The 25,645-nt window shown below is 37.9% G+C and overlaps 3 protein-coding genes across 3 annotated transcripts; 1 reads left to right on the forward strand and 2 right to left on the reverse strand.

Moving 5' to 3' along the window:
* Window positions 1–1,757: 1,757 nt before the first annotated feature.
* On the reverse strand, window positions 1,758–3,696 carry LOC103711957 (uncharacterized protein At4g06744-like). The gene has a single exon (XM_008798291.3). The coding sequence runs from the start codon at window positions 3,449–3,451 to the stop codon at window positions 1,976–1,978; it is 1,476 nt and encodes a 491-aa protein (XP_008796513.3). The 5' UTR covers window positions 3,452–3,696; the 3' UTR covers window positions 1,758–1,975.
* Window positions 3,697–7,592: 3,896 nt separating this feature from the next.
* Window positions 7,593–16,369, reverse strand: LOC103711926 (probable 2-oxoglutarate-dependent dioxygenase At3g50210). The gene is made up of 13 exons (XM_008798247.4): window positions 16,142–16,369; window positions 15,292–15,407; window positions 13,088–13,206; window positions 12,922–12,985; window positions 12,714–12,781; window positions 11,583–11,641; window positions 11,327–11,486; window positions 11,181–11,200; window positions 10,926–10,972; window positions 8,556–8,636; window positions 8,386–8,475; window positions 8,207–8,311; window positions 7,593–7,908 (listed from the first exon to the last, which is right to left on the reverse strand). Exons 1-13 carry the CDS (start codon window positions 16,173–16,175, stop codon window positions 7,864–7,866), a joined length of 1,008 nt encoding a protein of 335 aa, XP_008796469.2. The 5' UTR covers window positions 16,176–16,369; the 3' UTR covers window positions 7,593–7,863.
* A 3,924-nt stretch (window positions 16,370–20,293) lies between these two features.
* Window positions 20,294–22,477, forward strand: LOC103711925. Its single transcript, XM_008798246.4, has 7 exons — window positions 20,294–20,625; window positions 20,728–20,781; window positions 20,895–21,026; window positions 21,151–21,259; window positions 21,356–21,397; window positions 21,530–21,586; window positions 21,767–22,477. The coding sequence occupies exons 1-7, from the start codon at window positions 20,483–20,485 to the stop codon at window positions 22,325–22,327; spliced, it is 1,098 nt and encodes a 365-aa protein (XP_008796468.2). The 5' UTR covers window positions 20,294–20,482; the 3' UTR covers window positions 22,328–22,477.
* The last annotated feature ends 3,168 nt before the right edge of the window (window positions 22,478–25,645 follow it).

Raw genomic sequence — 25,645 nt, forward strand, 5'->3', positions numbered from 1 at the left:
TCAGAGGGATTTCACTCTTCCGAATTCTGAAATAGTTAGCCTCCAGCGATTTGTTTCTTCTTTGTTCAGCTAAGCAGAATTTGCAACTATTTTGATTTATTTCAGGTTTTTATTGAGACAGAATACTATATATATTTGCCTTGAAAAAGAATAAAATGGAATATTTTACTATTATACAAGTTTCACCTTCATGAGGGGTTGTAGGCTTGTGGCCTTCCGGGTGGTAGTGAAACTCCTTCTCGGTGCATGAGTGCTGCATTCAGATTTCTGGGGATTTCTGGGAATTAGAGCATTGCATGCTGGTGTCCGCTGCCCGTTTTATTAAAGATAAGTGGAATTTTGAACAGCTAAATGATTATAGCCTCTTAGAAAGTTAAATATTATTATACTAAAATTTTTGAAAACTAATTGACACCATAACCAGAACTTTTAAATCTTTCATTGAGAAATTATGATGAAGATTAGAAAAATTGCAAAGTGATTAGCGGACAATTTCGTGGGAAAGACACCACCCAAAACTCACATTCACAACCATATTTTTAATTTCCATTTTCCTTCCCGGTTATGGTGTACTTCTACAACAGCTAGGTAACAGGAAATGCAGATAAGATCCCATGCTTTACGTATGCTTCATGTAAGGTTTAGGCCAATCAGAAACCAAGACGGTGGGCTTTGAGTTTGGACATAATTCTCTGAAGATTTTTTAGTGAACGCTTAACATATATGATATATCATTTTTCAAACAACACTTTTTTCTGATGTAAAAAATAAACCTTGAAGGATAATTATTCAAGTCACGAAAAGTTCGGAGAAGAAGCAACACCTTTTTCCAACTAATCATCTGCACTAAAAAATGCTTTAGGGTTCGTTTGGTTCGAGAAAATCATTTTTTCTTCTAGAAATATGATTCTTGGAAAGCAGATTTTTAGGAAGAAAATGCATGGAAAAGTACTTTTGGCATGTTTGGTTGACTATGAAAAAATGACAGATTTTCAGAGTGCTTATATTTGGTTGACCATCCATTTTTCTGAAAATGTTATGTGTAATTTTTATTATAATCTTAATAAAAATTAGGCCTTTAATGCATTTTTAATGCTGAAGGATTTTTTTGAGAAAAAATAAAAATGGAGTAATTCTCGACTCATGAAAAAGTAACTTCCTCATGTTTCTCATGAAAAAAAAATTTCTATAAAATATGAAAATCATGTTTCTATGAAAATATAATTTTTTCATTTTTTTTTTTAAAAATCCTAACTAAATAAGTGGTATCTTATTACTTTTTCGTTAACCATATTTTTTTTCTCCGCGATAAAAAAAAGGAATTCCAATAGCTTTTTTTTTTTATAAACATCATTTACGATATCATTAGTGAACTGCATTAATTAATACATGATTCTGTCTCTGACCCAACTCTTTTCCGTGGTCCGAATCAATTAAAGCTTAACTCCCCCACCTGTGCTCAGCCATGCTCGAATAAGAACCATGAAGTTTAACGCTGCCTTTTTGGCATTTTGCAGCGAGTACGAATGTGCAATAAATGTGGTTCGCATGGCAGCACTGGCCAGCAACAACTTCGTAAACCCAAAAAAAGAATCTGCCGAAGAGCACGAATATTTATTTGTTATGTGGATTTGGACTTATCATCTAAAATTTGCTGATAAATAAATCTCGAATTCGATACTTCTTTGAAAGCTCAAGATCTGTTCATGGTGCGGCACTTTTTTTTTCCTCCTCTTTCAAAAAAAGGCACTGAAAACTTGGATCGAGCTCATTTATATCTATCGAAGCTTATTTTATTGACGGAGTAGCTGCATCCCACTGCATACATTCAGAATATTATTGGAGCTTACAGATTAAGATATAATACATATTAGAGAGAGAGAGAGAGAGAGAGAGAGAGAGAGAGAGAGATGTGAGTGAATTCCAGAAGGCAGACAGAATAAGAGATAATTAATCTACTAGCAAGTGAGAATTTTCAGGGCCCATGAACGTTAAGCAGAGCGGAGTAGCTCGGGTAGCGGGACGCCGGAGACGTATCCCAGCCTCCGTTCACCGCCGGCAGCATCGCCGTGGCGGAAGGGACGCCGCCGCCGTGCATCCACGGGATGTAGCAAGGAATGTAAGGCAAGACGGGACAGTATTTTGGTTGCTTTAAAAACCAGGCGCATTCCTCCGGCGACCTCTGGTCCGGCAAGCCCGGGATGCAGTTGTGCCGGACGTCGAGAATTCCCCTGTCTATCAGCTCCCAGCAGCTGAACCCCAGCCGGGTGAAGTAGTTGCTGGAGAGAGACAGGTTGGCGAGGTGACCGTAATCGGCCAGGCGGCACACGACGTCCGGCACCTTCCCGTAGAGCAGATTCCGGGCCAAGTTCAGCTGCTCCACCTTCAGCAAGCAGCCGAAGGAGAGCGGTATCGGGCCGGTGATCTGGTTGGTGCCGGCGTCGAACACCGTGGCCTTCTTCAGCAGCCCAACTTGGTAGGGGAGGCAGCCGGAGAGGCTGTTGTTGAGCAAGAGCACTTCCATGAGCGTATTGCAGGCTTTGCCGATGGAGGCCGGAATCGGGCCGGTGAAGCCGTTGTTGGCGAGGGTGAGGTAAGAGGCGTTGGTGCTGCCGAGGTCGTCCGGGAGGGCCTGGGTGAAGTTGTTGTTGTTGATGAAGAGGACGTCGAGTTTGATGCCGAAGACAGAGGGCGGGACGGTGCCGAAGAACTGGTTGAAGCGGAGGTCGAGGAAGGAGATGTTGGCGAGCAGGGGGAGGACGTTGATGGGGAAGGAGCCCGTCAACTTGTTGTTGCTGAAGTCGAGCTCGTAGAGGAAGCGGAGCTTGGAGAGGTCCGGGACGGTGCCGGAGAAGTTGTTGGAATTGGCGTGGAAGATGGCAAGATCCGGCATCCGGTCGATGAAGCCCTGGAGGGTCTCGGCGCCGAGATTGTAGCCGTTGAAATCGATGGAGGCGACGTTGCGCATCGTCTTCCGAGTTGGAGGGATGCCGCAGAAGAAGCCTTTGTAAGTATCCTGAGTGTGCTTATGACAGATATCGTACCCTCTCCAGCTCTTGCTGATTCCTTTGGGGTCGTCTGTGATCGTTTTCCTGAAGCGTTGGATGACAAAGTAGGCTCTGTACAGCAGGATGTTTTCGAAGTCCGATGGCCCCGGCCCCACTGGCTTCGGCGGCGGCGGCGGAGGCGGAGGAAGTGGGGGAGGTGGGCAAGGAGGAGGAGGAGGAGGTGGTGGACAGATGGGCTCGGATTCTGGAGGGGGACTGCCGCCGCCGCCGATGCCGATGCCGATGCCGATTTCGATGGCTTCCCGGCTGTTGCTGTGAAGTAATGTCGGCAGGCTGTTATTGGACAAACTTAGGACACTGGCCGCCGCCGCCGGCGGCAGCAGCAGCAGCAGCAGCAGTGATGTGAAGAGTGTAGATGAATAGCTGCTTCTGCTGCCTCCCATACCTCAGTCAGTACTCGCACTGGCAATTAAACAAGAGTCCAAGTCGAATGAGAGAAGCGAACTATTCCAGGAAAAAATCTTAATACTGCACTTTAATAGGGAGAATCTGTCTAATACCGGGCCATAGATGTATATGGAGAGAGTGTGTGCGTGTGACAGAGAATGCAGTCAGAAATGTGATATATTGGCAGATAGTCTCGGAATGCATGCGCGAGCATGTGTGATAGGAGAATGCAACGACGATCACTCCTTGCAGGGGTTTTATAAATAGTATTTGTGCCTTTTTTTCTGGGTCCCTTCATCTTTTTGTTAGGACCGTAGGCAATCCGCTGGTGATGGTGAAGACTTAACCATGATCTTTAAACCGACCATCCCAAGCATCCCCCGACGTTCTATTGCGATTTGTCCCACACCGGCCTCCACCACGGGCAAGCCTTGTTGATCACTTGGCCCACACCGGCCTCCGTCAACACTTTTGGTCATCTCAAAGTTAACTTCGATAGCGGCATATCGATGGATGGAGCATATGGAGGAGCGGAATTTATGATCATAGACCACCAAGGCAAACTGATGGCGGCAGGTGGTTGGCGCACTCTCGGTCGGACTGTTATTGAGGCAGAGCTTCAGGCATCATAGGAGGGCATCTCCTATACGAGGCGGGTACTGGGTGCAGACAGAATATGTCTTGAGGAGGACTCCACTACGGTGATCGATTGGATACGGGGACGATCATCCACTGATTCGTAAGACTCGTACGTAGATTGGTCAAGAGTTTGGCTTCTTTTCAGACAGTGCACGTGTATCGAAAGACTAACAGAGCTACGGATTGGATCGCCTCATATATGGCTCGGAGCATTGGAGAGATTTTTTAGACTAGTATTAATAAGATCTCCTCTTCTTTGTATCAATTTATTGCTTTTGGCTTGGCAGGTTGTATAAGAGTTACATGATTGCCGTTTTTACCAAAAAAAAAAAAAAAAAACATAAACAGTATTTGTCGGTGCTGACCAGCAGTAGCAATCGCTGACGGCTAAGACGGGAAGACCTGCGAAGAAAAAGTTTGAAGGGAAAATGAAGTTTGACCGGGGAGAAGCTCCCACTTCGACTACTCACGGGCTTGCTGCTCCGCCGGCTCCCTTTCCCGGTACGGCCCGTTTGGACGCTCACGGACGTAAAATGGTTGGTGGCGCGGCCACGTCTCGTCGGATGGCGTCAGCCCGCGCTGGTGCGCTCCTCGTGTTCCTCCTCATCTTTTTTATTGATACCAGTTCACGGGAGTCGCACGAGGGGAAATTATTGATGCGAGTTCACGGGAGTCGCACGAGGGAACAGCAATCACATGGCGGGCACCCATAAAAATTACGCATGCTAGAAGAGACAATTCACACACACAAAAGAAAAAGAAAAAAAAAACCATTCTCATCACCTTTCTTTTTTGTTGAGCCTGTTCTTCCATCGTCTTCCTCATCATGCCGTCTCTTATATCTTCTTTCGAGTCGTTTTCTTTCTTTTTAAAAATTATGTATCAATTTATCTAAATATGTGTATTGAAATATTGGATGATTATTTTACTAGGTGTGCATTACATGATCTATAGTATGTGCTAGTGAATATCATGTTTTAGAAACAATATATCGATTTACATAAAGATATGTATTGGGTTGTTGCTAAGCATGTATCAGAAAGCTAATGAGTGTGCATTATTTGACTATGTAGTGTATACTAGTGAGCATCATATTATGAAAATTGTATATCAATTTATCTGGAGGTATGCATTAGGATGTTGAATGACTATATTGCTACGCTTTACCAACTAATCATATACTATTACGTTGGTGAATACGGCCATATCCTAGAAACTATGTATTGATTTATCTAAAGATACGTATTAAGTTGCTACTAGGTACATATTAAAGAAGTTTATAGCATGTATCAGGAAGCCGATGAATATATATCATTTGACGAGAAAAAAAGAGAGAATGTAATAGTCTTTCATCGCACATGGTCTCTATTGGCTTGTCGATTCTTTGAATAGAAAAGTTTTATTTTTATTTGATTTTTGAGTTTTTTCCTTAAGATGTGCATAGGAGAAAATGCTGTAAGCTGGAAAAAAAAAACTTTACCCCATATGAATTATGTTCCGCGCAAGGTAGTTCTTGGCCCCGACCCCAGGCCCAATTCATTAGGTTGCAGGGAGCACGAAAGAATTAAAGTCAGAAATGTTGTAGCCTTTAAGGCATGAACCAATGCTTTCTTTAAGATGTCAGCTGCTCCCATTTTGAGATATCCCAAGTTCGTTGATGGGCTCCAAATAATGCACCCATGAAATACAGCAGTCTGCTAGTAATTAACAATCTTGAAAATTATTTGAAACTTGTCTCTCTCGTACGGATAATTAAAAAATAATGATGCAATTGTGTATGGAATCTAAATTGCATGCTGAAATGGGCTCCGCTGCGTTTATGGAAGCCAACCGTTGCAAAAAAGACAGAAGCATGGCGTCGAAGGAGGATTCTGGGGGCTCTCAAACGATGAATGGGGTCCCTCATGAATAGGTAATCGTATGTGACCCGGAATGAATCAACGGAAGAGTCGGTGACATTTATTATTTTTAAATATCCAACAGTAGATGAATATGACAGCTGCCAGCTTTCATCCTCTCTCTCTCTCTCTCTCTCTCTCTCTCTTTTTCTTTTTCTTTTTTTTTTTTTTTTTTTTTTTTTTTTTTTGGTGAAAGCTTTTATCCTCTCTAATAGATCGCCGTCCCACTAAACATGTGGTTGTTGTCCCATCCAAGATAAATAGAAGTCAGCATTACAGGTCCGAATTCCAAAGTAATTACAGCCGACATCTGCCAGATTTTTGATATATCGATCTCAGAGACAGAGTTGAGGACAACCTAGCTTGGCTTGAGTTGTTGCTTGTCTGCATGTGCTATAGTATTGCAGGACGACTCAGCGACGGTTATTAGCTAGATCCAGCAGAGTATGGATAGTGTGGGCGATAGCCATTCGCTACTCAAGGACATTCGAACTATGATACGTGGGAGATGGCCATTCAGGCTATGTATCGAGAGGCCAGCGGGACAGTAGACTGGGTAGCCTCTTATGTGGCTAACTATTCTGGAGAGACCTTCTGACTAGGAGAGGAGGACCTATCCAGAGTACTCCGGAATTTATTATCTTTTAATTTTTTTTTGGTATATTCGTATCCGCCAGATATGATACATTCGTTTTAGGAAAGAAAAAAAAAGACAAATAGAAGTGACCGCGGCTAAAGCAAGAAGTTGGCAGTACATTGTTGATTTGTTGCATAGATCAAAAATTTTTTAACTCCAGCCACCAGTAGTTAATTTTGGACCCAACAAACTATACCACAAGACCTCTATCAAAAAAACCCATACCACAAGATAATTTCTGTGCAAGTTCATCTCCCATTGGTAAGATTGCGTCGTCTCGAAGCCTAATAAAACCTTGTGAAAGTTATATTTATTTAGTTATTCACTGAGGCAGTAATGCCAAAGCTCTCGCTGGTCCCCGGACTAGAGGATTTGAAGCTCAATTATTTGAAGGTTAGATGACACTGACCTTTCAAACATAGTAGATATTTAATTTTCCTGCAGCAGCTAGCGTGTACCAATATACACCACCAGTGAAACTCAAAGTTTCACTCTCCTCTTTTTTTGTTTATTTTTTGTTACACCACCACTGTCTCATGCTTCACTGTACCAAGTACTGTGAAAAATAAAGTGGGAAGGATGATGGCATTTTTGTTAGTGAACTTGGATATTTAAGATAAAAACAGGCTCTAATCCAGTGGTTGCATCCCTTTTTTATCAAAGGAAATTTCACATTCAAATCCAAGGAGTTCTTGGATCATGGCATTGTTGGATCTCAGATCATTTGATCCACGGCACAAAGGTCTAACTTGAATCTTTATTTAATTTTTGAATCTATTAATGTTAATTCAAATTTGAACCAAATTTAACTCAATCAAGCTTTGATTCGAGCTCGATCCTTGAACTGATGCCTAGCTTGATTTAAGATTTTCAAGTTGATTTTTTCTCAAAAAAAAAAAAAGCCAAGCAATTAAGCTACACATACGCGCGCACAATAATATATATATATATATATAAAAGGCATTTTGGCCCACAAATCAAAAGGATTAATAGTTTAATTTGATCTGACTCCATTGGAACAAGAAGAGGGGGTTTTCAGTACGCTAACAATTGAATGCAGGTAGGCCAATATAAACAGACATCATTAGAATAAACGAAGAATGGCAGCCAGCCTGCAAACGAAAAGGCATCATAACCTCTAGGCATCACAGGGTTACATTATTCTATAGAGACCGAAATCCTGCTTCTCAATTGCCCCACCACCACTACTTTTTTTGGATTCATCAGCTGCAGTTCAGATTCCACATAATATTTTACTTGTAGCCTCATATGGTCGGCCCTACAAAAGAATGCTGTTATGTAAGAAGAATGCTTGAAGAAGACAAGACTGTAAAATTTCCAGTCCAATGCAAATACATCAGAACAATCATTTGTGCCATCATTTATGGGATGGATGGATTCAATCAAAGCTTCCAGACTAGGAAGCGTAGAGATACACAAGGAGATTATAAAGATGTAAGGATACAGAAAACATTATTCAATTAAATGGACAAAAACTCAAGCATCGTAACTCATTAATATACAAATCTCAGTATTTTAACGTTTGAAGACCACTACATGACGAAGTTGGTGATGACCTTTTGAACTAAATGCTCTCCATAAATAGACTTCTCATACTTTGCGATTCCACCTGTCTTTTGCTTACAAAAATCTGCCGGTTCTATGCATGTATCAAAATTTGGCTGTTCATGTAACAAGCACGCATTAGGAAGTGAACATGAGGAAAAAAAAGAAGCGAATAGATTGATTGCCATACCTCATAAAAGAATGCAACAGAAACACGATACTTCGGAGAGTTGTTAACCACCCTATGTAGAGTTGACTCATATAATCCATTAGACCAGATCTAGAAACCATGAAAGCAATGAATCTTTTTCTTTAATGAAATTAAAGAAGAATATTGAACATGTTTGATAGAAGGCAAACCTTTAGCATATCACCGATGTTACAAACAAAAGTACCAGGGATAGGAACAGCACATATCCACTCACCAGATCGGTTTCTCACCTGCAATCGAGCTCATCAACCAAGTAATAATATCTTGTCTAAAATAGTCAGAAGCTGATCTACTGGCAACAAAATTCCACTCAGTATGTTGGCTTCTCAGGCACAATCCATTAAAAAGTGTACTTATTCATGGAAGTTAAAATAAGAGTTAAGCCATCAGCAACAGGGGGCATATGATAGTATTATATCCTGATATTAAATTGAGTTTCAATAAAACTCAAACATGTGAATTTCAATCCAAACAACCCAATCAAATCCAGGAAAAGGTTCAAAAAGCAAATTTATTTCATTTTTCAAAATATTTCTGTTGACCTTCACTTCCCCTGCTTATACCCATAAGTCAAAATGGTAAAAATATTATCTTATTTTTGAAAATAAAACCAATCTAGAAATTAAACTATTTTAATAGTCATAATATCTGAAAAAAACTGGTTCCTAACCAATCATGTTCCCTTAATAAGAAAACTATTCTAAAATATTGGACTCTTATACAACAAATCTAGTTTTCACCAATATGGTCCCATATATTGCATGCCTAATGAGACAAATATTTTGTTTAGTTATCCAAGAAATTTACATACTATCTATCAATTTAATTATTCTTTCAGGTAGAACATTTTAAAAGAAACAAGGACAAGATTTGAACATATGTTGTAAAAACACAAAAACTTACAACTTGTTTTTAACTCTATAAATTACATAGTTGCTAATTTTACTTCTCAAGACTAGTTGTTGATAAGTAATTTAAAAGCCACATAATCACATAAATTATAGAAAATGGACCCCCTTATGATCTACTATGTAATTAGCATAATCAACTTGGTTCTCATGATGCAGAGGAATGTAATATCCATCATATTGATCTAAATCTTGTGAACCTCCACTGATCCTGATCTACGGAAAGGGTCCAGATCATTTAGTACCAATTTGATCCAGATCGTGAACTGTAAGATCTTAACAACATTGACATCAGCTACTAAAGAAAAAAAGATATTTGCATAAGAAGTGATCAACTATATGATTTATCTTTATCCAATTCTATGTTGTCTTTTCTAAAATTGAGAAACTAATAGAAGCATCAGTTGCCTAAACAATCACTCTTGGTTTGGTGTTACTAAAGTAGTGAATTAAACTATGTAGAGATATTGAATGTCAAAACATACAAGCCAGTGCTGGTTACATGATTATTTACACCAGAGAATCAGCATTCAACAAAAATTATGAAAACTTCAGCAGAAGTGGCATTAAAAAAAAAGACAACCTTAGCTTCTTATGTGGGCGCTCATGGTAGGTGGATATATGTGGTTCATGGTGGCCAAACATATCAGCATTAGGTGACACACATGGCTGCCTAACTATGTGTTTTTTTTAAAATCCATAAAAAAGAATGTTGGATTTAATATTGTAGACAAGCTTTACCACGATCTTTTACTTTGTAAGAGTTATACCAAGCAATGTGTTGCCGATTGCTTCTGGTGTTTGAAGAATTTTTCTTTTTGAGTGCATTTGGTGTTTGAAGAATTACTTGAAGTTCTAGGAAATTAAAGTGGAAGCACTAATTGTTTGAATCCACTTTGATTAATAGACAGACTTGTGAGAAAAATCATATACCACAATTATGAATAAGTCTGGTTTCGCTTCAAAGAATAATATTTTTTTAGTTGAGCCCAATATGCATATGCATACGCATGTGCAGTTTTACTATATATAACATAACATTACAAAACAAACACCATAGAAGAACAAACAAAAGTGTTAATAATCTAGTTCCCCTGTAAATTAACTATTCATTCCGACATGCATTTCAATTTATTTTTTTTATAGTGAAGCATAATAGTTACTACATACTGTGTATCTAATATAAAATTTTATGGTACGACTTTCTAAGCACTAGCATCTTCTATGATAGCATGAGTTAAATCTGAAATTGTAACATAACTTCCATAATATCTACTGTCCCTATGCAGATAAATGCATTCATTCTTTCTAAAAAATTATTCTGATTACTTGGGAAAAACAGTGCACTTTCCTAGGACTGCAAAATTATTTTGAATAGAAAAAATGTCAAAATAAAGATTACATCGCCAAATATACACGGTGCTGCTAATATTGAATGTAATAGTAAAGATAATTAGTATCTAGGATACCATTATACAGTGGAAAACCTTTCAATGAAATTCAATGGCAGTGGAAAACCTCTCAATGAAACTCAGTGATATCTTTGAAGTTGTCAAGATTTATTGGCTAGACATTCAGCTAAACACTGAGGTTTACAGGACAAAGTAATACCTCAAGAGCATGAATGTCATCATCTTGGTTAACCAATGTGAGAAGACCTGTGAATTGCAAAAAATTACAATGAGAATGTAGATTAACTTAATAGAATAAACAAGGAGACATTTACATGATCTTCAAAACTCAAGTACACAGAATACTGAGAAATGCCACCTTAGTACAAGACTAAACATAAATGTAATCTAAAAAAAAAGGAGTACTAATTTCAAGAACCCTTAACCATTAATCTATGAGAAGATACTATCTTACCATAATCTGTGTGAGCTCCACTGTGTTTGTTTATTTTACATATGCAGCAGAAAACAGAAAAAAACGTCATAAGAAACTTAATGATCAAGAGGTCTGATTCTTTCAGAACATTTTGACCATGCATCTAATAAACAGTATGTCAGTACCATCCTGTATCTGTACGTTGCGTCTCTGGGATATTGGATGAGACTGGATATCCAATTAGTCGCATTACCCAAAAAGGATCTCCTGCTACTTGACCTTCAAATGCATCTGCTGTCCCACCCAAGGCTAAAGCAATTCCACGCATTATCTTTCTTGAAAGATCTGTAATAATGAAATAATAGTATTACTGGAATACATAAACCTAGACATGCTAAGTATAGAAATAAGCAAATAACAAGGTGATGAAGAAAAGTAAACCTCTGAGAAGGCAGATATATTCTTCCATCAGTTCTTTGAAGTGTGAAGGATAATCTGGCCTGCAGTAGAAAAACTTAAAATCCTATTCCACAGTTTAGAAAGTTTTCTCAATTTCTAGTCAATATCTCCTATTAGCAAACATCCCAAAAGTTAGAATTTCCAACAGTATCTCTAAGCTTGGACTCACAATTGATAGTTGCGATTAACTCAAATTTCTATTGATAGTCTTTGCTACTATATATATATATGTGTGTGTGTGTGTGTGTGTGTGTGTGTGTGGCATAAGATAACCTACATCATTAATCTCAACATACAACATCTACAATATTTTATAACCAAAAATTGACATTTTAGAATTTTATAATGCATCAAATAGAAACAAAATGGATAACATTGATAGTGCATCAGTGCCAAAAATATATTTTGGGCTTTTAAATGGAAAATCCACCCACTCAATGATTCATACATATTCAAAGACATATGGGTCAAATTGCAAAGTTCAGTCATTTTGGATGCTTCCATTAAGGCCATGTTTGTTTCTAGATAAGTGTTAGAAGTGAGAATTAGTACTGAGAAGTTGAGTTCTGCTATTCATTTTTGCAGGATATTGGCGAATAGGAAGTGCAATATTTAGGTGCTATATCACTAAATCATTATGAATAATAATTATCGTTTAAATATTAAGGGAATGAGTGGGAAAGTGTTAAAGTAGCATAAACACCCCCCCCCCCCCCCCCCCCAAAAAAAAAAAAAAAAAAAAAATCAAGATCAATGGTTTTGGATGAAATGACAGCTTAGGTTCCTCACTTTAGGATCAGTTATAAGGAGACAATGGTCAAATGAGGGCACTTGTAATTGAACTTGAGTTCAGGACCCTGAGTTACCGGGATATATACACGGTCTTGACACTTTAAATCGAAACATTTATCTTAACATCTAAAAATAAATATTCATTTTGTGACTGCCCAATTTGGTGGTATTTAGGAGCAAATGAGGAAAGTGAATCATCAAACAGTGGTTTTTTAAAAAAAGAAGAAAAGAAAGAAGCTTCAACCAATGGTTAGTGCAAGTTCAACTATTTAGCCACTGTACTTGTAGTCAAAGAACATATACTTCTGAGAAACCACATACCATAAATTGGATCCTTCCAAAGGTTTACCAAGAGTTCCATATGTTCCCGGATCAATTGCCCTATAGCACTACAAAAGCGACAATCCATTCACAAATTCATAAGAGGTTCTACACATAAAGAATAAGTAAAATCAAAATGAATGTATTTATAGATATAAATGAATCAATGGTGCCAATAGTGACACAAATAATGCGAAGCCCTACTTACATCAATAGCTTCATGCATGTCAGGCTTTCCCTTGGTTATATTTTCCCCAATTCTTTGATATCCTCTGATTATAAAAATCAGATAACCAGTTTAAGGTGGAGCTGTGAAATGGTGAAAATGTGCTTATTTCAAGAAAATACAAAATAATAAATGAATTCAACTGTACCTGTATCCACTTGCTGGTCTCATCTTAATCTTTAATTTATCCTCACAAGAAAGACCAAAGAATTTGTGCGTGATATCTCTAACTTCTTTAACCAGTGAATCAGGTATACCATGACCCTTCTGTTCAAGATAAAACAAGTATACAAATGGACAGAAGAATAAGTATGAACTCCAGTGACAAATATCCACTATCATTTGGAAAAATTAATGACTGATTTTCCACATTTCTAGTCAATATTTCATAGTAGAAATGAACTACTTTGCAGTATAAGCACAATTTACCACTTTGATCTACAGAAGAATGTATTTTAAATTCCTGTGATGATGCACCAATATGGGAAAGAAAAATAGAAAATGAATTAAAAGTAGTTTCTTTTATTTTTGGTTGATTGAAAGGGAGGCGATGCCACCCATGATTGAACTAAAATTAGCTTCAGTACCATTTGATTGACCTTGTGGAAACACAAAAGAGGATCTTCAGGAGAGTAAGAATATTAGAAATGATATGTAATGACAGAAGAGTGCATGCAAATTTCACCTGCATAATTGTTACCAGAGTTTGCAAAAATGTTTACCACTGTCTTTATAGTTTCAACTCAGTATCATCTCTTACTTAAGCATTACAAGATTAAAACACCCAAGAGCAACATATGAAAAAATTTTGCTGGACTCAGTAACATTTAGTTTAAACTCAAGTCTACAATAGAGGTGCTGAAGCTTATGTCAGAATATAAATATATAGTTTATACAAACTCAAATATGTGGAAAATTTTAATATGGGATAGAAGTAGATAATGAGATTCAATTAGTTCAGCTTCCACTAAATGAACATGATACTAGAGAAGTGTAGCTGCATACCATTGGATTAGCTGTTTGTTCTATTCTATATTTGATTCAATATTTATCATATCTTTTCTTTTTCTTTTTTTCTTAGTGTTATTTATTAGTTATTCCAATTTGGAACATTAACACTATACAAAGTAAATTCCTTCATGCAGACACAAGACTTCATGTGTTTCCACAGTCCATGCCTTCATAGATACTCTTATCTTTAATAAAGTACACACCTTGGTTCAGTTCATGATCCCTCTCCAGAGAGCAACAAGAAAAGTGCACCAGCCAAAAGTGGGAGTGCATTAATCAGATGACCAACGTATAAAATTTTATACTCATAAATAGGTAAAAGATATTCTCCAGTAGTTTGTCCGAATATGTTTTTCTAAGTTTTACTAACCACGCCAACCTACAATCCTACCATACGACTCGGAAGGTAAGTCACCTAGCCCTTGTTTCGTGCTTTTCTGTTGTTTTATCGCTAAAATGACATCAATGGTGCTGAGCAATTATGCACGTATCCTCCTAAGCTGTTCTTAGTGTATCTGCTGATCGCCTTCGTATCTTTTCTTATTCTACCATATTTCAGCAAAATTACATTATTCTCACTCATATTACACCTAATTTGATATATAAGTCGAGTTTTGTCTCCTCATCTAAGCTACGATGTAGGTTTCCTTTTTGACTGCTTCAAAGCTAACCTTTAATATAGAGAGATTTTTCAAGACTTTCAGAAAGGGAAGGGCATTTTCATATACATAGGAATTCCAATAACTCAGCTGATAGATTAGCAAGTGCAGGCCAGCAATTTGAAGCAAAGGACTATCAAGGCGCACTGTATGCTAATCTATATTTATCCAAAAAAAACATGATGGAGAAATTTTATGATGAATAACAGGTACCATAAAGCTAATTTTGAGCAATGACAAAGAATTACCACCCAAATAAGGCCAGATTAATGATGATAGACAAACTACCCAAGAAGAAACTTAATCCAATCATGAAAATAGCTCCCTTATAGTGGGATTTCCAACAATGTATAACTGAAGTTGAATATTATGATATCAAAAAAAAAAAAAAAAAGAAGATTAAGGGTCAAATAGAGAACAATATTAGGCAAAATCTAAGAGCTAAGATTTAAGGAAGATTTGTTACTCGTAAGTAAGCTGACTAACTGGTGCATGTGGAAAAGCATTAACAGGACTGATTCGTATAGTCTGTACAAACACAAACGAAGAATAAAAAGAGAATATATAGGGTCGCATCATCAAATACATGCTTATCGGATGTGACTCAAGTAGAGAACTGTATAAGGTTTAGTAAGTTGCTTTCGACATGAAATAAGTACAAAAGCATGTCAATAGGAGTTACCACATAGAAGAATCCCGCATCTTTACAAGCCTTGTCCAGCATTCTAATAACTTCCCTCATTTCTGCGTCATTGGTCATCTTTGGATCATCGATCTTTTCCACAAGAGGGCCAATATCTGAATAAAAAGAAAAAAGGTTAATAAAATGTTAAAATTATTGTAGGACTATTGATTGATTTGTGATTGATTGTGCCAAACTTAGTCGGCCCTACCGAACTTCATCTTGATTGATTTGTGATTGATTGTGCCAAACATAGTCGGCCTTACCAAATTTCGTCAGCCTCCTAGTATTATATAAAAGCTGTTCTTATACATTGTAATTGATAGACAAAAATACAACTCTCTCTCTTATTCTTTTTTTTCAACAACAATAATAATAAGAAAAAGATATCGAACAACATAAGAACATCAATAAAACAGAAAGTGTGAGAATCTACATGATGATAACAATAAAATATTAGGAAAATTTCAGACTGCCGTATTTTTCCCCAACTAATTCCTTTTCTTTTCTCGATAGAAGAACTAGCCTCAACGCAATCAAACCTCAAATATATAAAATATGGTGCAAGATATTTGCCGAAGCAAAACCCTAGCAATAAATAAATAAATAAATAAATAAAGTTCTTGTTCTTCCGTTCTAATTCCATATTCCGAGTTCAAATTCTGCCACACATCCACTTTCTTGAATTCAAGAAATTCCAATCGAAAAGTTCAGCTTAATCATTATTAGATCTAACACTCAAAAGCCTCGATCGAAGATTGTTAGGAAACCAAAAGTCTAAATTTGATGACAAAGAGTGGAAGTGAGTCGGAATCAATTTAGAGAGGGAAGGGAAGGGATCTGTCCACACCTATCACGGGGATGGTTTGGAAGTCGGATCCCATCGGCGACGATAGATGGGTAGAGAGTCGCCCTTTCGGATCTTTTCCGATGGAAAGGAGCAGGAGCTGGAGATCTGCGTGATGGTGAAGGAGGGATTAGAATCGAGAAAGGGAGGAGTTATCGTTTTGTTTTGTAGCGGGGGAGAGAGCGTTTGCAGAAGCGTGTCGGTCTCGTATCTTTCCGCAGCCTTCACGTGTTCCCAAAATAAAGAATCCTTACGGATTCCTAGGCCAACCAGGGAGCGACGAAAACTGGCTCGACCAGAGAATCCAATCTGACCTAACCGCGTCTAAATTTAGAGTCTGATTCAGGTTGGATATCGGTTAGAGTTCTTGACCTAGATTTTGAGTGGGTGTGGGACTGGTCACAGGTCAGACAAAACTTGGTTAATAATGGTAGAATTTTTGTATGAATCCGATTATTACAAGTACACCCAGGATCCTATGTGTTGAGCTGGCATACTGCAAAGTACTGTGCTTTCTTGGTTGGCCGTCGTCAAAAAATAGACAGCTATAATATGGTATATATGTATAGACTGTCTTATTTGATGGTCGTTCATCTTTTGATGGCAGCTATTCATGATATTCTATGGTGCTGCATGCGTTCCATAGAGATTTCGTATTTAACTAATCTTTTTCTAAGGTGAAGATAAAGGGTTGTGTTTATATTCTTTCCTCTCACTTTTGTACCCTAATTCATAATTAGGTAGGCTATGGTAGGGGTTGGACCATGTAAGGTGGAACGACTTTCACGGGAAGCAAGGCTTGATTAGATCATGGGAGTTCATGCTTGAGTGGGAATGGATCAGAAAGTCTCAACCATGTGCTAGATTTGGTCGGGTGTGATCAGGGTTGCTTAGGTTCTGGCTCGGGCTTGAATCAAGTCAAGCTTGACCAAATGTATCATTCACTCCAACCGCGAGTGGAGAATAACCAAATGTATTCTGTTCAGAGTCCAAAGCCTTCTTTTGATCCATTGAGCTGCATTGATATTTGGTAGATTGATGTGCCACACTAATTTGTGGAAGGTTGTCAATTTCAAGGACCCCATGAATGCATATGGCTTGAAGTAGTTTAGCGTGGAATCATGTGGATCTTAGAGTGGGAGGTATGTCTTATAGTACGATTCGTATTTATTTTATCGTGCAATATTTTACACATTGTTTCATCAATATATATATATATATATATATATATATATATTAGACATTGTTCCAAATATATATATATATATATATATATATATATATATATATATATATATATATATATATATTAGACATTGTTCCAAACAGGTCCACATTCACACGGTTACCAATGCAATCAAGGAGTTCACATAAGAGGAAATAGGAGTAAGGAGATGGACAATTTTGGGGTCCCATCTCGTTTTCCTTAGGGAGAAATATTTTGTCTACACCAAAATAATCATACTTAATACTACACCAAAATTTATAACTGTTCTTTATAATTGGTTATCTTTCTTGTTGTTTGTTTTTGAATGACCCACGTAGATATCTTTAACCCCTTGGTGGACTAATTTGAAGTAGTTATTAGTGTATATGTTAATCTTTGGGAAAATTACATAATCATCCCTTGTGCAGTTCCACTTAGATCCCAAACATTAAAAAAATTTCACTTAGCCACCAAACTTCATTTTTGTTCCAATATGACCCTGCAGTTTCTCTGGATCCTTGCACCATTAATGGAGCGAGAGAAAAAAAGACCAAAATAACCATTATTCAAAGAGGCTGAATCGTGGCTTTCTGCACAAATTTTAAAGCATTTTGTTCTCTATCATTAGTCCACCTGTATATATCTCAAAGCGCTCTATTCTTTATCATCCATCCACCTGCATAGATCAAATCACTACATCATATTATCCATCCGCTGCACAAATTTCAAAACGCTTCGTCCTCTATCATTCATCCACCTGAATAGATCTCAAAGCGCTCTATTTGTCATCTATTCACTACACAAAACTCAAAGCGTTCCATCCTCTTTTATTTATAGGCTTTCATAGTTCTGAAAGCACTCTATCTTCTATCATTCATCCATCTGCGCAGATCTTAAAGCGCTTCAACCTTTATCATCCATGCACTTGCATAAATTTCAAAGCGTTCCATCCTCTCTCATCCACCCACCTATATATCTCAAAGCACTTTGTCCTCTATCATGCATCCACTTGCATAGATCTCAAATACTCCCTCTATCATCTATCCACCTTATAGGTCTCAAAGTACTCCATCTATTATCATTCATCCGCTTGCACAAATCTCAAAGTGCTACATCTTGCTATCCATCCACTTGCATAGATCTTAAAGTACTTCATCTTTCGTCATCCATTTTCTGCACAAATCTTAAAGCACTCAATCCTCTATCAACTATATGCTTGCACAGATCTCAAAGTGCTTCATCATGTTTTCATGAAAAAACTCTGAGCACTTATTTCTCAATAGTGCACATGGTTTAATGTTTTTTCTTTTTTCTTTTTTTCTTTTTTTTTTGAGGAAAGCACATGGATTAATGTGGGTTTTCATCTCTCTGTTTACCATTGGTTTTGGCATACCATCAATAAGGTTTAATCTCCCTAGCTCTAATTTAGGGTGTAGAAAGTTTGGTGCACATGAGAGGTTCCACAGGTGGATATGAACTTCTAATGTCATGTATTACTAGGATAATGTGATAACTTTATCTTCTTTTTCCTAGCATATATTTCTCTCCAACCCTTCACCCAGAGTAACTACTAAATTAAGGTATACTAGCATATAATTAGAGTGGTTTCCGCATTGTGGAGTTGGACAATTACAATGGATGGAGCCACACAAAAAACACACTTGGGAGTTCAAACAGAGTGTGGCCATGGAAATCCAAAAACATGAATGCAGAGCTTCATTCCTCTCCTGATTTTGGATGTTGCATAAATTAGAATAGAGAGAGAATAGATATTGTTGAACTAAGGAACCTAATTTAATGGTGTTCTTCATCATTCCATCCACCAACTTCCCAAGAGACAAACCACCCCGTCTATGAGTACATGGTGTCTTCTTCCCCAATCTATGATGTTGTCCTCGCTAAAGGTAGGAGGACCACACAAGCCTTCAAGCCAATAAGATGGATATTCTCCTCCTGAAAGAACTATCTCATGGAACATATTTTCCTTCATGTATTCGCTGTCGGTATTCAAAGATTTGCTTTGTCCATTCAACGGCTCGTACAGTCAGCACCAACCAAATTCAATTATTGCCATACTATCGTTACAACCCAGGGCTAATGTCTTCTCCCATGCTTTCCGCAGCAAGTGGTGAATCGAAAGCTCACCAATAGGTAATAAACCAACAAACTATGAGGTCCTTAGCAACAGGATTTTCTGAATTATCAAGATTTTCTAAATTTTTCTCACTCACTGCTGTCCAAATTATATTCAGATGATTCATAGCCATCAAAAAATGATTCACAAATCTTTCTTGGATTTCAAATTAGCAATGCTATATATTATTGTTGGCACTGTTGCTTTTGCTATTGTCGAATCCCTTGTGCTCGCAGGTACAAAGACATTGTAATAATTTTATATTTATTATTTTATTATTTTTTAAAATTTTTATTGTTTAAATTTTTGCTGAACTTTTGACGTTTTTATCATGTATTTTCTAAGTTCCAAATTCTTATCTGAAGCTAAAATATCCCCAGGCACCCAAACTGCGAGGATCTATGTGGGTATGTGTTTAGCTTCACATTAGTTATTCGTTGAAAAAAATTTTAGGTACTTATACATAATTAAGAAACCAAAAAAATATCTTCCGACTAGCTATTTTGAGTGAGGTCCTGAATTGTTACAAATGGTATAGACTAGGAGAATACGGGCTCATTAAAGCTGACACAGACCAATTATAGTACTCGTCATTAGATTTGAATAAATTTGAATTCTTAGTCTGATGAAGATGTTCGAGCTTAAACGAAGAAAGTATGAAAGGATTCGTATGGATATGTATTTAATTTGATATTGGTTATTAGTCAGGAACAATTTTGGCAAACTAAAAATTTTTTTAAAAAAAAATCAACTAGCTATTTTGGATAAGGCTTTGAGCCGTTGCAGAAACTGGGACCATGTTGCCTATTTATAGTTCTTTTCTGTGCGGAAGCTCTCACCTCCATAGGAGAGGAGAAGAGGTAACGGTTGGGAAGGGGGAAGCCGGGAGCGATTTGTTTTAAAACTAGAAAACAGGGAAGTGCTACTCTTTGTCCCACCCCTACTTGTAAGAGAGCCTTCAGACGAGCTGAGAGCTTACACTCTCCTTTTTTTAATCTCTGTCATGGAAGGTGGGCTTCCTTTGCTTAATTGTCTATGGCAGCAAGCTCTTAGAAGTTTTTGTTCTTCGGAAAATCCTCCTAACTCTTCCAAGTGGGTGTATGCTGTCTTCTGGAGAATCCTCCCTCGAAACTTTCCTCCACCAAGGTAAGAGCTTAAAACCAAAGAAATGGAATTAGGCTCTCTTCTTCTTCTTCTTCTTCTTCTCGTAGTATGTGAGTCAGATATAAGGTGTTAAACTGGTGGCAGATGGGATGATGGACAAGGGATCTTGGATCGATCCACTGGAAACAAAAGAAATTGGTAAATATGAAATGGAATGTTTTTGCAATATATACAAAGCAAACTTCTCCTTCGTTCTCTCCATTCTCCTTTACTTTTTTTCCGTGAGACTTTTGGCATGATCTTTTGTTCAGGATTCTAGTGTGGGAAGATGGGTTCTGTGATTTTTACGAGGGCGAGCGAGTCGGAAATGCTTCAGGAAATGGCAGCTTTGCACCAGAGATCTTCTTTAAGATGTCGCATGAGGTCTACAATTATGGAGAAGGGTGAGAATGTTATGAACTACGATCTTGCCCCTGCATACCATTTAATCATGAAAATTTGAAAGAATAATGTCGACTAAATGCATGGATGAAGGAGGTGTTTCTTTTTCATGTTTAATTTCTTCAGATTAATGGGGAAGGTGGCAGCTGATAACAGCCACAAGTGGGTGTTCAGGGAATTGCACACAGAAACCGATCCCCACTTCTTTTCTTCATGGAATGCATCACTTGATGCAGTAAGTAGATATCCCTAGCTACTTCTCACGAAATTGTCTTTCTTTTCTTTTTCTTTCCCACTTTTAATGTATGCTCTTCTGTAATGCTGTAAACAGCAACCAAAGGCTTGGGAATTGCAGTTCAATTCAGGCATCCAGGTATGACTTTTAAATGGCAAATAACTGGAACACAACTTTTTTTTTTTTTTTTTTTTTGAGAGAGAGAGAGAGAGGAAGTGCAGTTTTTTTTCAGAACTTTGATCTTTAGCTATATGCTCCACTGCTTCACAGACTATTGCAATTGTTGCTGTAAAGGAAGGTGTGATTCAACTGGGTTCACTAGATAAGGTCATTCCTCAAATTCTCAGTATAAATTCTAAATATTAAATTATAGAATGAGATTTGGACAAGAACAAGAATAAATGGAGTTCTCCTGGATTTTCTTGATCTATAGTTTTTTTTATATATAATAAATTTGTTGAACTATTAGTTCTATTTGAATAACCGGTATCTCCTTGGCTGCTAAAGGTTGCAGAAGATCTTAACTTGGTGATCAATATACAAAGAAAATTTAATTACCTTCAGAGCATTCCTGGCGTCTTCGCCATGCAACGACCTCACCCAGTTTCTTCCGAGCATTGTATCAATATGCTCAAACATAACCTGCAGATTAGCAAGATATCGGGGAGTAGGACAAGTCTTGGTTGCGAGGAGGGAGAGGAATTTGCAAGAAAATCAGTTACTTTTGATGGAAATAGCACCATGAAGGACTCCATTTTCCAGTCTATCCCTCCCCTTCTCCCATCGATGTCTCACAGTCTCGGGATGCTTCTATCTAGATTACCTTCTGTCACTCCAAACAGCCATGCTCAATCTCTAAGTTCTGCTAGAAATGATGCGTTTCAAGTACCGAATTTAACTTGCAGTTATAGTCAGAACTGTAATGTGAGACTCAACATGTCTGAAGTGCCAGAAAGCAAAACCCAGCTCATCAGCCCTTACTCAAGCAATCCATGCGAGGAGACTGCATTTGTGCAAGAATTCAATGTTCAAGGTGAAGAACCAAGCAGCATTTCTCCTGTGCTTTAACAGTGCCATTCATTACAATTATGTTATCTGAAGCAAATTGGGTCCCCAATGCCTGTCAATTGCTTCAGTCATTATATTCACATGGAGGGAACTCATATGGGACAATACTTTTTTTATGTGATAAATATTTATTCTCTGATGATGTGGCCATTAGCTGTCTCTTTGACTCCATCAGCATTGGTTCTTGTCCAGCTTGAGTTATCAACAAACAAGTGCTTTTCACTAAAGAAGCAGATAAATTCTGCAGTTGGTTTGGGATCATTCCATTAGACAATTTTTCAAACACCTTTTCGCATTCGTAGAGAAAAAAGATGGTGTAGCCATCGAAGGAATAATTATGCTTTGCTGTAATTGTTGAGGCATTGGACAGAGAAAAAAATAAGTGACATCAAGACCTCAAATATTATGTAGTATATAGCAAAAACAGTATAGCTCCACATCTGAACAGACAGTGTTGTAGGACTGAGGATGAACAAAATAGACAGGCAAGATAATAGCTATTGGTTATAGTTTGATGTAGTTAAATGCTCAGCTTAAAAATATATTCTGGTATGAAGTTTCTACCTGGCTATCATCTGTCTGGCTGGAATTGGGGTGGCTGATCAAATCTCTAGATCATCCCTCTTAGTAGTTTTTGTTTTCTGAGCTTAATGGAGGTGGTAATCCACCATCTTTTGCTCAAGAAGGCAAATAGAAAAAAAAAAAATATACCTGGATTAAGCAGAATTTTCTCTGACTAGATATTGAATTAACTGGCATCATATATCAATAATGCCTTTTATATTAATATTAAGATTTCAATTTTAGCATTTACCCTAAGAGTAAGATTAACCTAAATTAATATTGAACCAGTTGTTCGACATCAAACTGACAGCCAAATCATACAACACCTGAACTTTGATGAGTTATAACTTCAAGAAGCAGACCTCTAGTAGTTAATGTAAGAGCTATAAATTGATGTTAAGGTAATCACAATTTAGTTCAACCAGAGTAATTCCAACTTTTTAAAACAAGAATTATACCAAATATTTTGGCTGCTCAAACCTTATATAAGATCTAACAGTTAAAGTTATAATCAGGAGGACATAACGGTTGCGGGATATTGAAATCATTTGTGATCCCCCTCAACATGCCACCATTTGTTGAGATTCATCATCACCATTCTGAAGATCATTTCTACTTTGTTCTATATGTATGACTACATGGATATGCCTATCTTCTAGAAGTGGAATAACATTTAGGGTCATTGCTGGTTTGTGAAAATTCAAAAACTTAATGGTAGTTAATAGTCCTGCAAGTTTATGTAACCTGAGAGAATTCAAAATAATGTTTTTCACGTATGGTGGTAGCATTGGCAGCAAATCATTTATTGAGGCTGACTCTTCAACTTGTTTATTCTCTTCACATTTTCATCTGCCTATACTGAGCATTATTACTTTAGTATTTGAATGAGAATAGGTGGTAAAAAGTAGGCTAATATCTGAGTTGCTATTGTGGAACTCTATAACTTTATTTCTGATTTCTTTGGAGGAATTGCTTCCGATTTCTTGACTTCTAGCATACAAGTGAAGAGATATGTTTATCTATGCATATAGGATAGAGTCATTTCAACCACTTAATTAATGACAATACTACTAAAGCTCTCATAATTTATCATGACTTCCTGAATTCCTAACATGTTTTGGCTTCCTGCACTTCATTATTCAGGACTCTCTTATTCTTCCTAGTAGTTTGAAGTTTGTTTCATTCACCTTCTAGAAACTACATGCCATCAAAACTAGTTTTGAGATATCACATTACTTTCAGTGGATGTTTAGATGGATTAAGATTTGGAGAACTCGTCATTTCTTTTCATTTGACGTTATTTCCCAAATCCAGATGGTTGGTGTTGAAATATTTGGAGAAGAAGAGAAAAACAAAGAAAGAGAGAGAGAGAGAGAGAAAGTAATTTTATTTCTCTGTTCCTTCCTCTCGTCTATTCGGTACATCTCGGAAGTTATATATACTCGTGTACAGACTTCATATATGAAAAATAATATAGGCAATACAAGTTATCATGTGATCCCTAAAATCACTCTAACAAATTTATGCTAACAAAGAAAACTAATAGAGGTTGACGCAGAATCACGCTGATAAAGAAAAATATTATGAGTGATGCAGTTTCTTACGTAATCCCTAAAATTATTCGAATATCTCTCCTCAAACTCAAGATGATACTATAGGTACCAACTTAAGTTTGAAAACTGGATCACGAATGTACCAAAAAACTAACGTACTAGATGAAGAATTAGAGTAGTAGCTCAAAAGCTAATGTAGCAAGAAGATACAAAGAAGATGATACTTGCAGCGAGGATAGATCTCAGAGAGAAGGCAACTGAAGCTCGACGATGCTCGTAGATGAAAGCAGCATAGAAGAAGAGCAAGAGATCTCGAATTGGATGAATAAAATCAGAGATTAAGGATTGGGGGTTGAGGACTGGGGCGACGCCATGCATATGTACACCTCTATGATCGAGTTCGGGACTGCGCCTATCGAGTTCACCTTCGCCAAGCTTCTAATGGTACGATGTAGTGAGTTACTCCATGCTCACCTGGTCCTCTAAGGTTTGTAGTGGGACCTCGCCTACCAAGTTTACCTTCGCCAAGATTCTGACGGTACGGTGTGGTGCGTTGCTCTATGCTCACCTAGTCCTCTAGGGTTAGGAGCAGGACAACGCCTACCAAGTTTACCTTTGCCAATCTTCTGACAGTACGGTGTGGCGCGTGCTGCCACCGCCTCCATGGAGAAATAGGAGCACGAGAAGCGGGTGCTTAAGAAGCTTAACTCCCTCATCTCCGGAGGAACAGGAGCACCAGAAGCGGGTGCTTAAGGAGCTTAACTCTCTCATCTCCGGAGGAATAGGAGCATCGAAAGCGGGTGCTCAGGGAGCTCAACTCCATCATCTCCGAAGGAACAGGAGGTGGCGGTGTAGACAGAGACAACGTTGGGTCTGAAGCCGCTCATGATAGTGCGGGCCATGCTAAGGCCCATCAAGTGGGCATGCTGGGCGAAGCTGAAAATTTGCTTGCGGATGACCTGGAAAGAGGGGCAAGGGTCCAAGTCCATGAAGATGACGTCGTTCGAGATGAAGATATTTGAGGAGTCCGAGATGGAGGTGTTGAGGTGGTTGGACTCGCGGCCGGTGAGGCTGTCGATGTCCGGGTGGGAGGACTTAGCGGTGAGCCAGCCGGGCATGTGGTCGAAGGAGCGGTTCTCCATCACCACCACCACCATCTTGGAGAATAAGAGAAAAACAAAGAAAAAGAGAGAGAGAGAGA

Source organism: Phoenix dactylifera, chromosome 11 (genome assembly GCF_009389715.1).
Source record: "Phoenix dactylifera cultivar Barhee BC4 chromosome 11, palm_55x_up_171113_PBpolish2nd_filt_p, whole genome shotgun sequence".
Taxonomy (NCBI): Eukaryota; Viridiplantae; Streptophyta; class Magnoliopsida; order Arecales; family Arecaceae; genus Phoenix; species Phoenix dactylifera.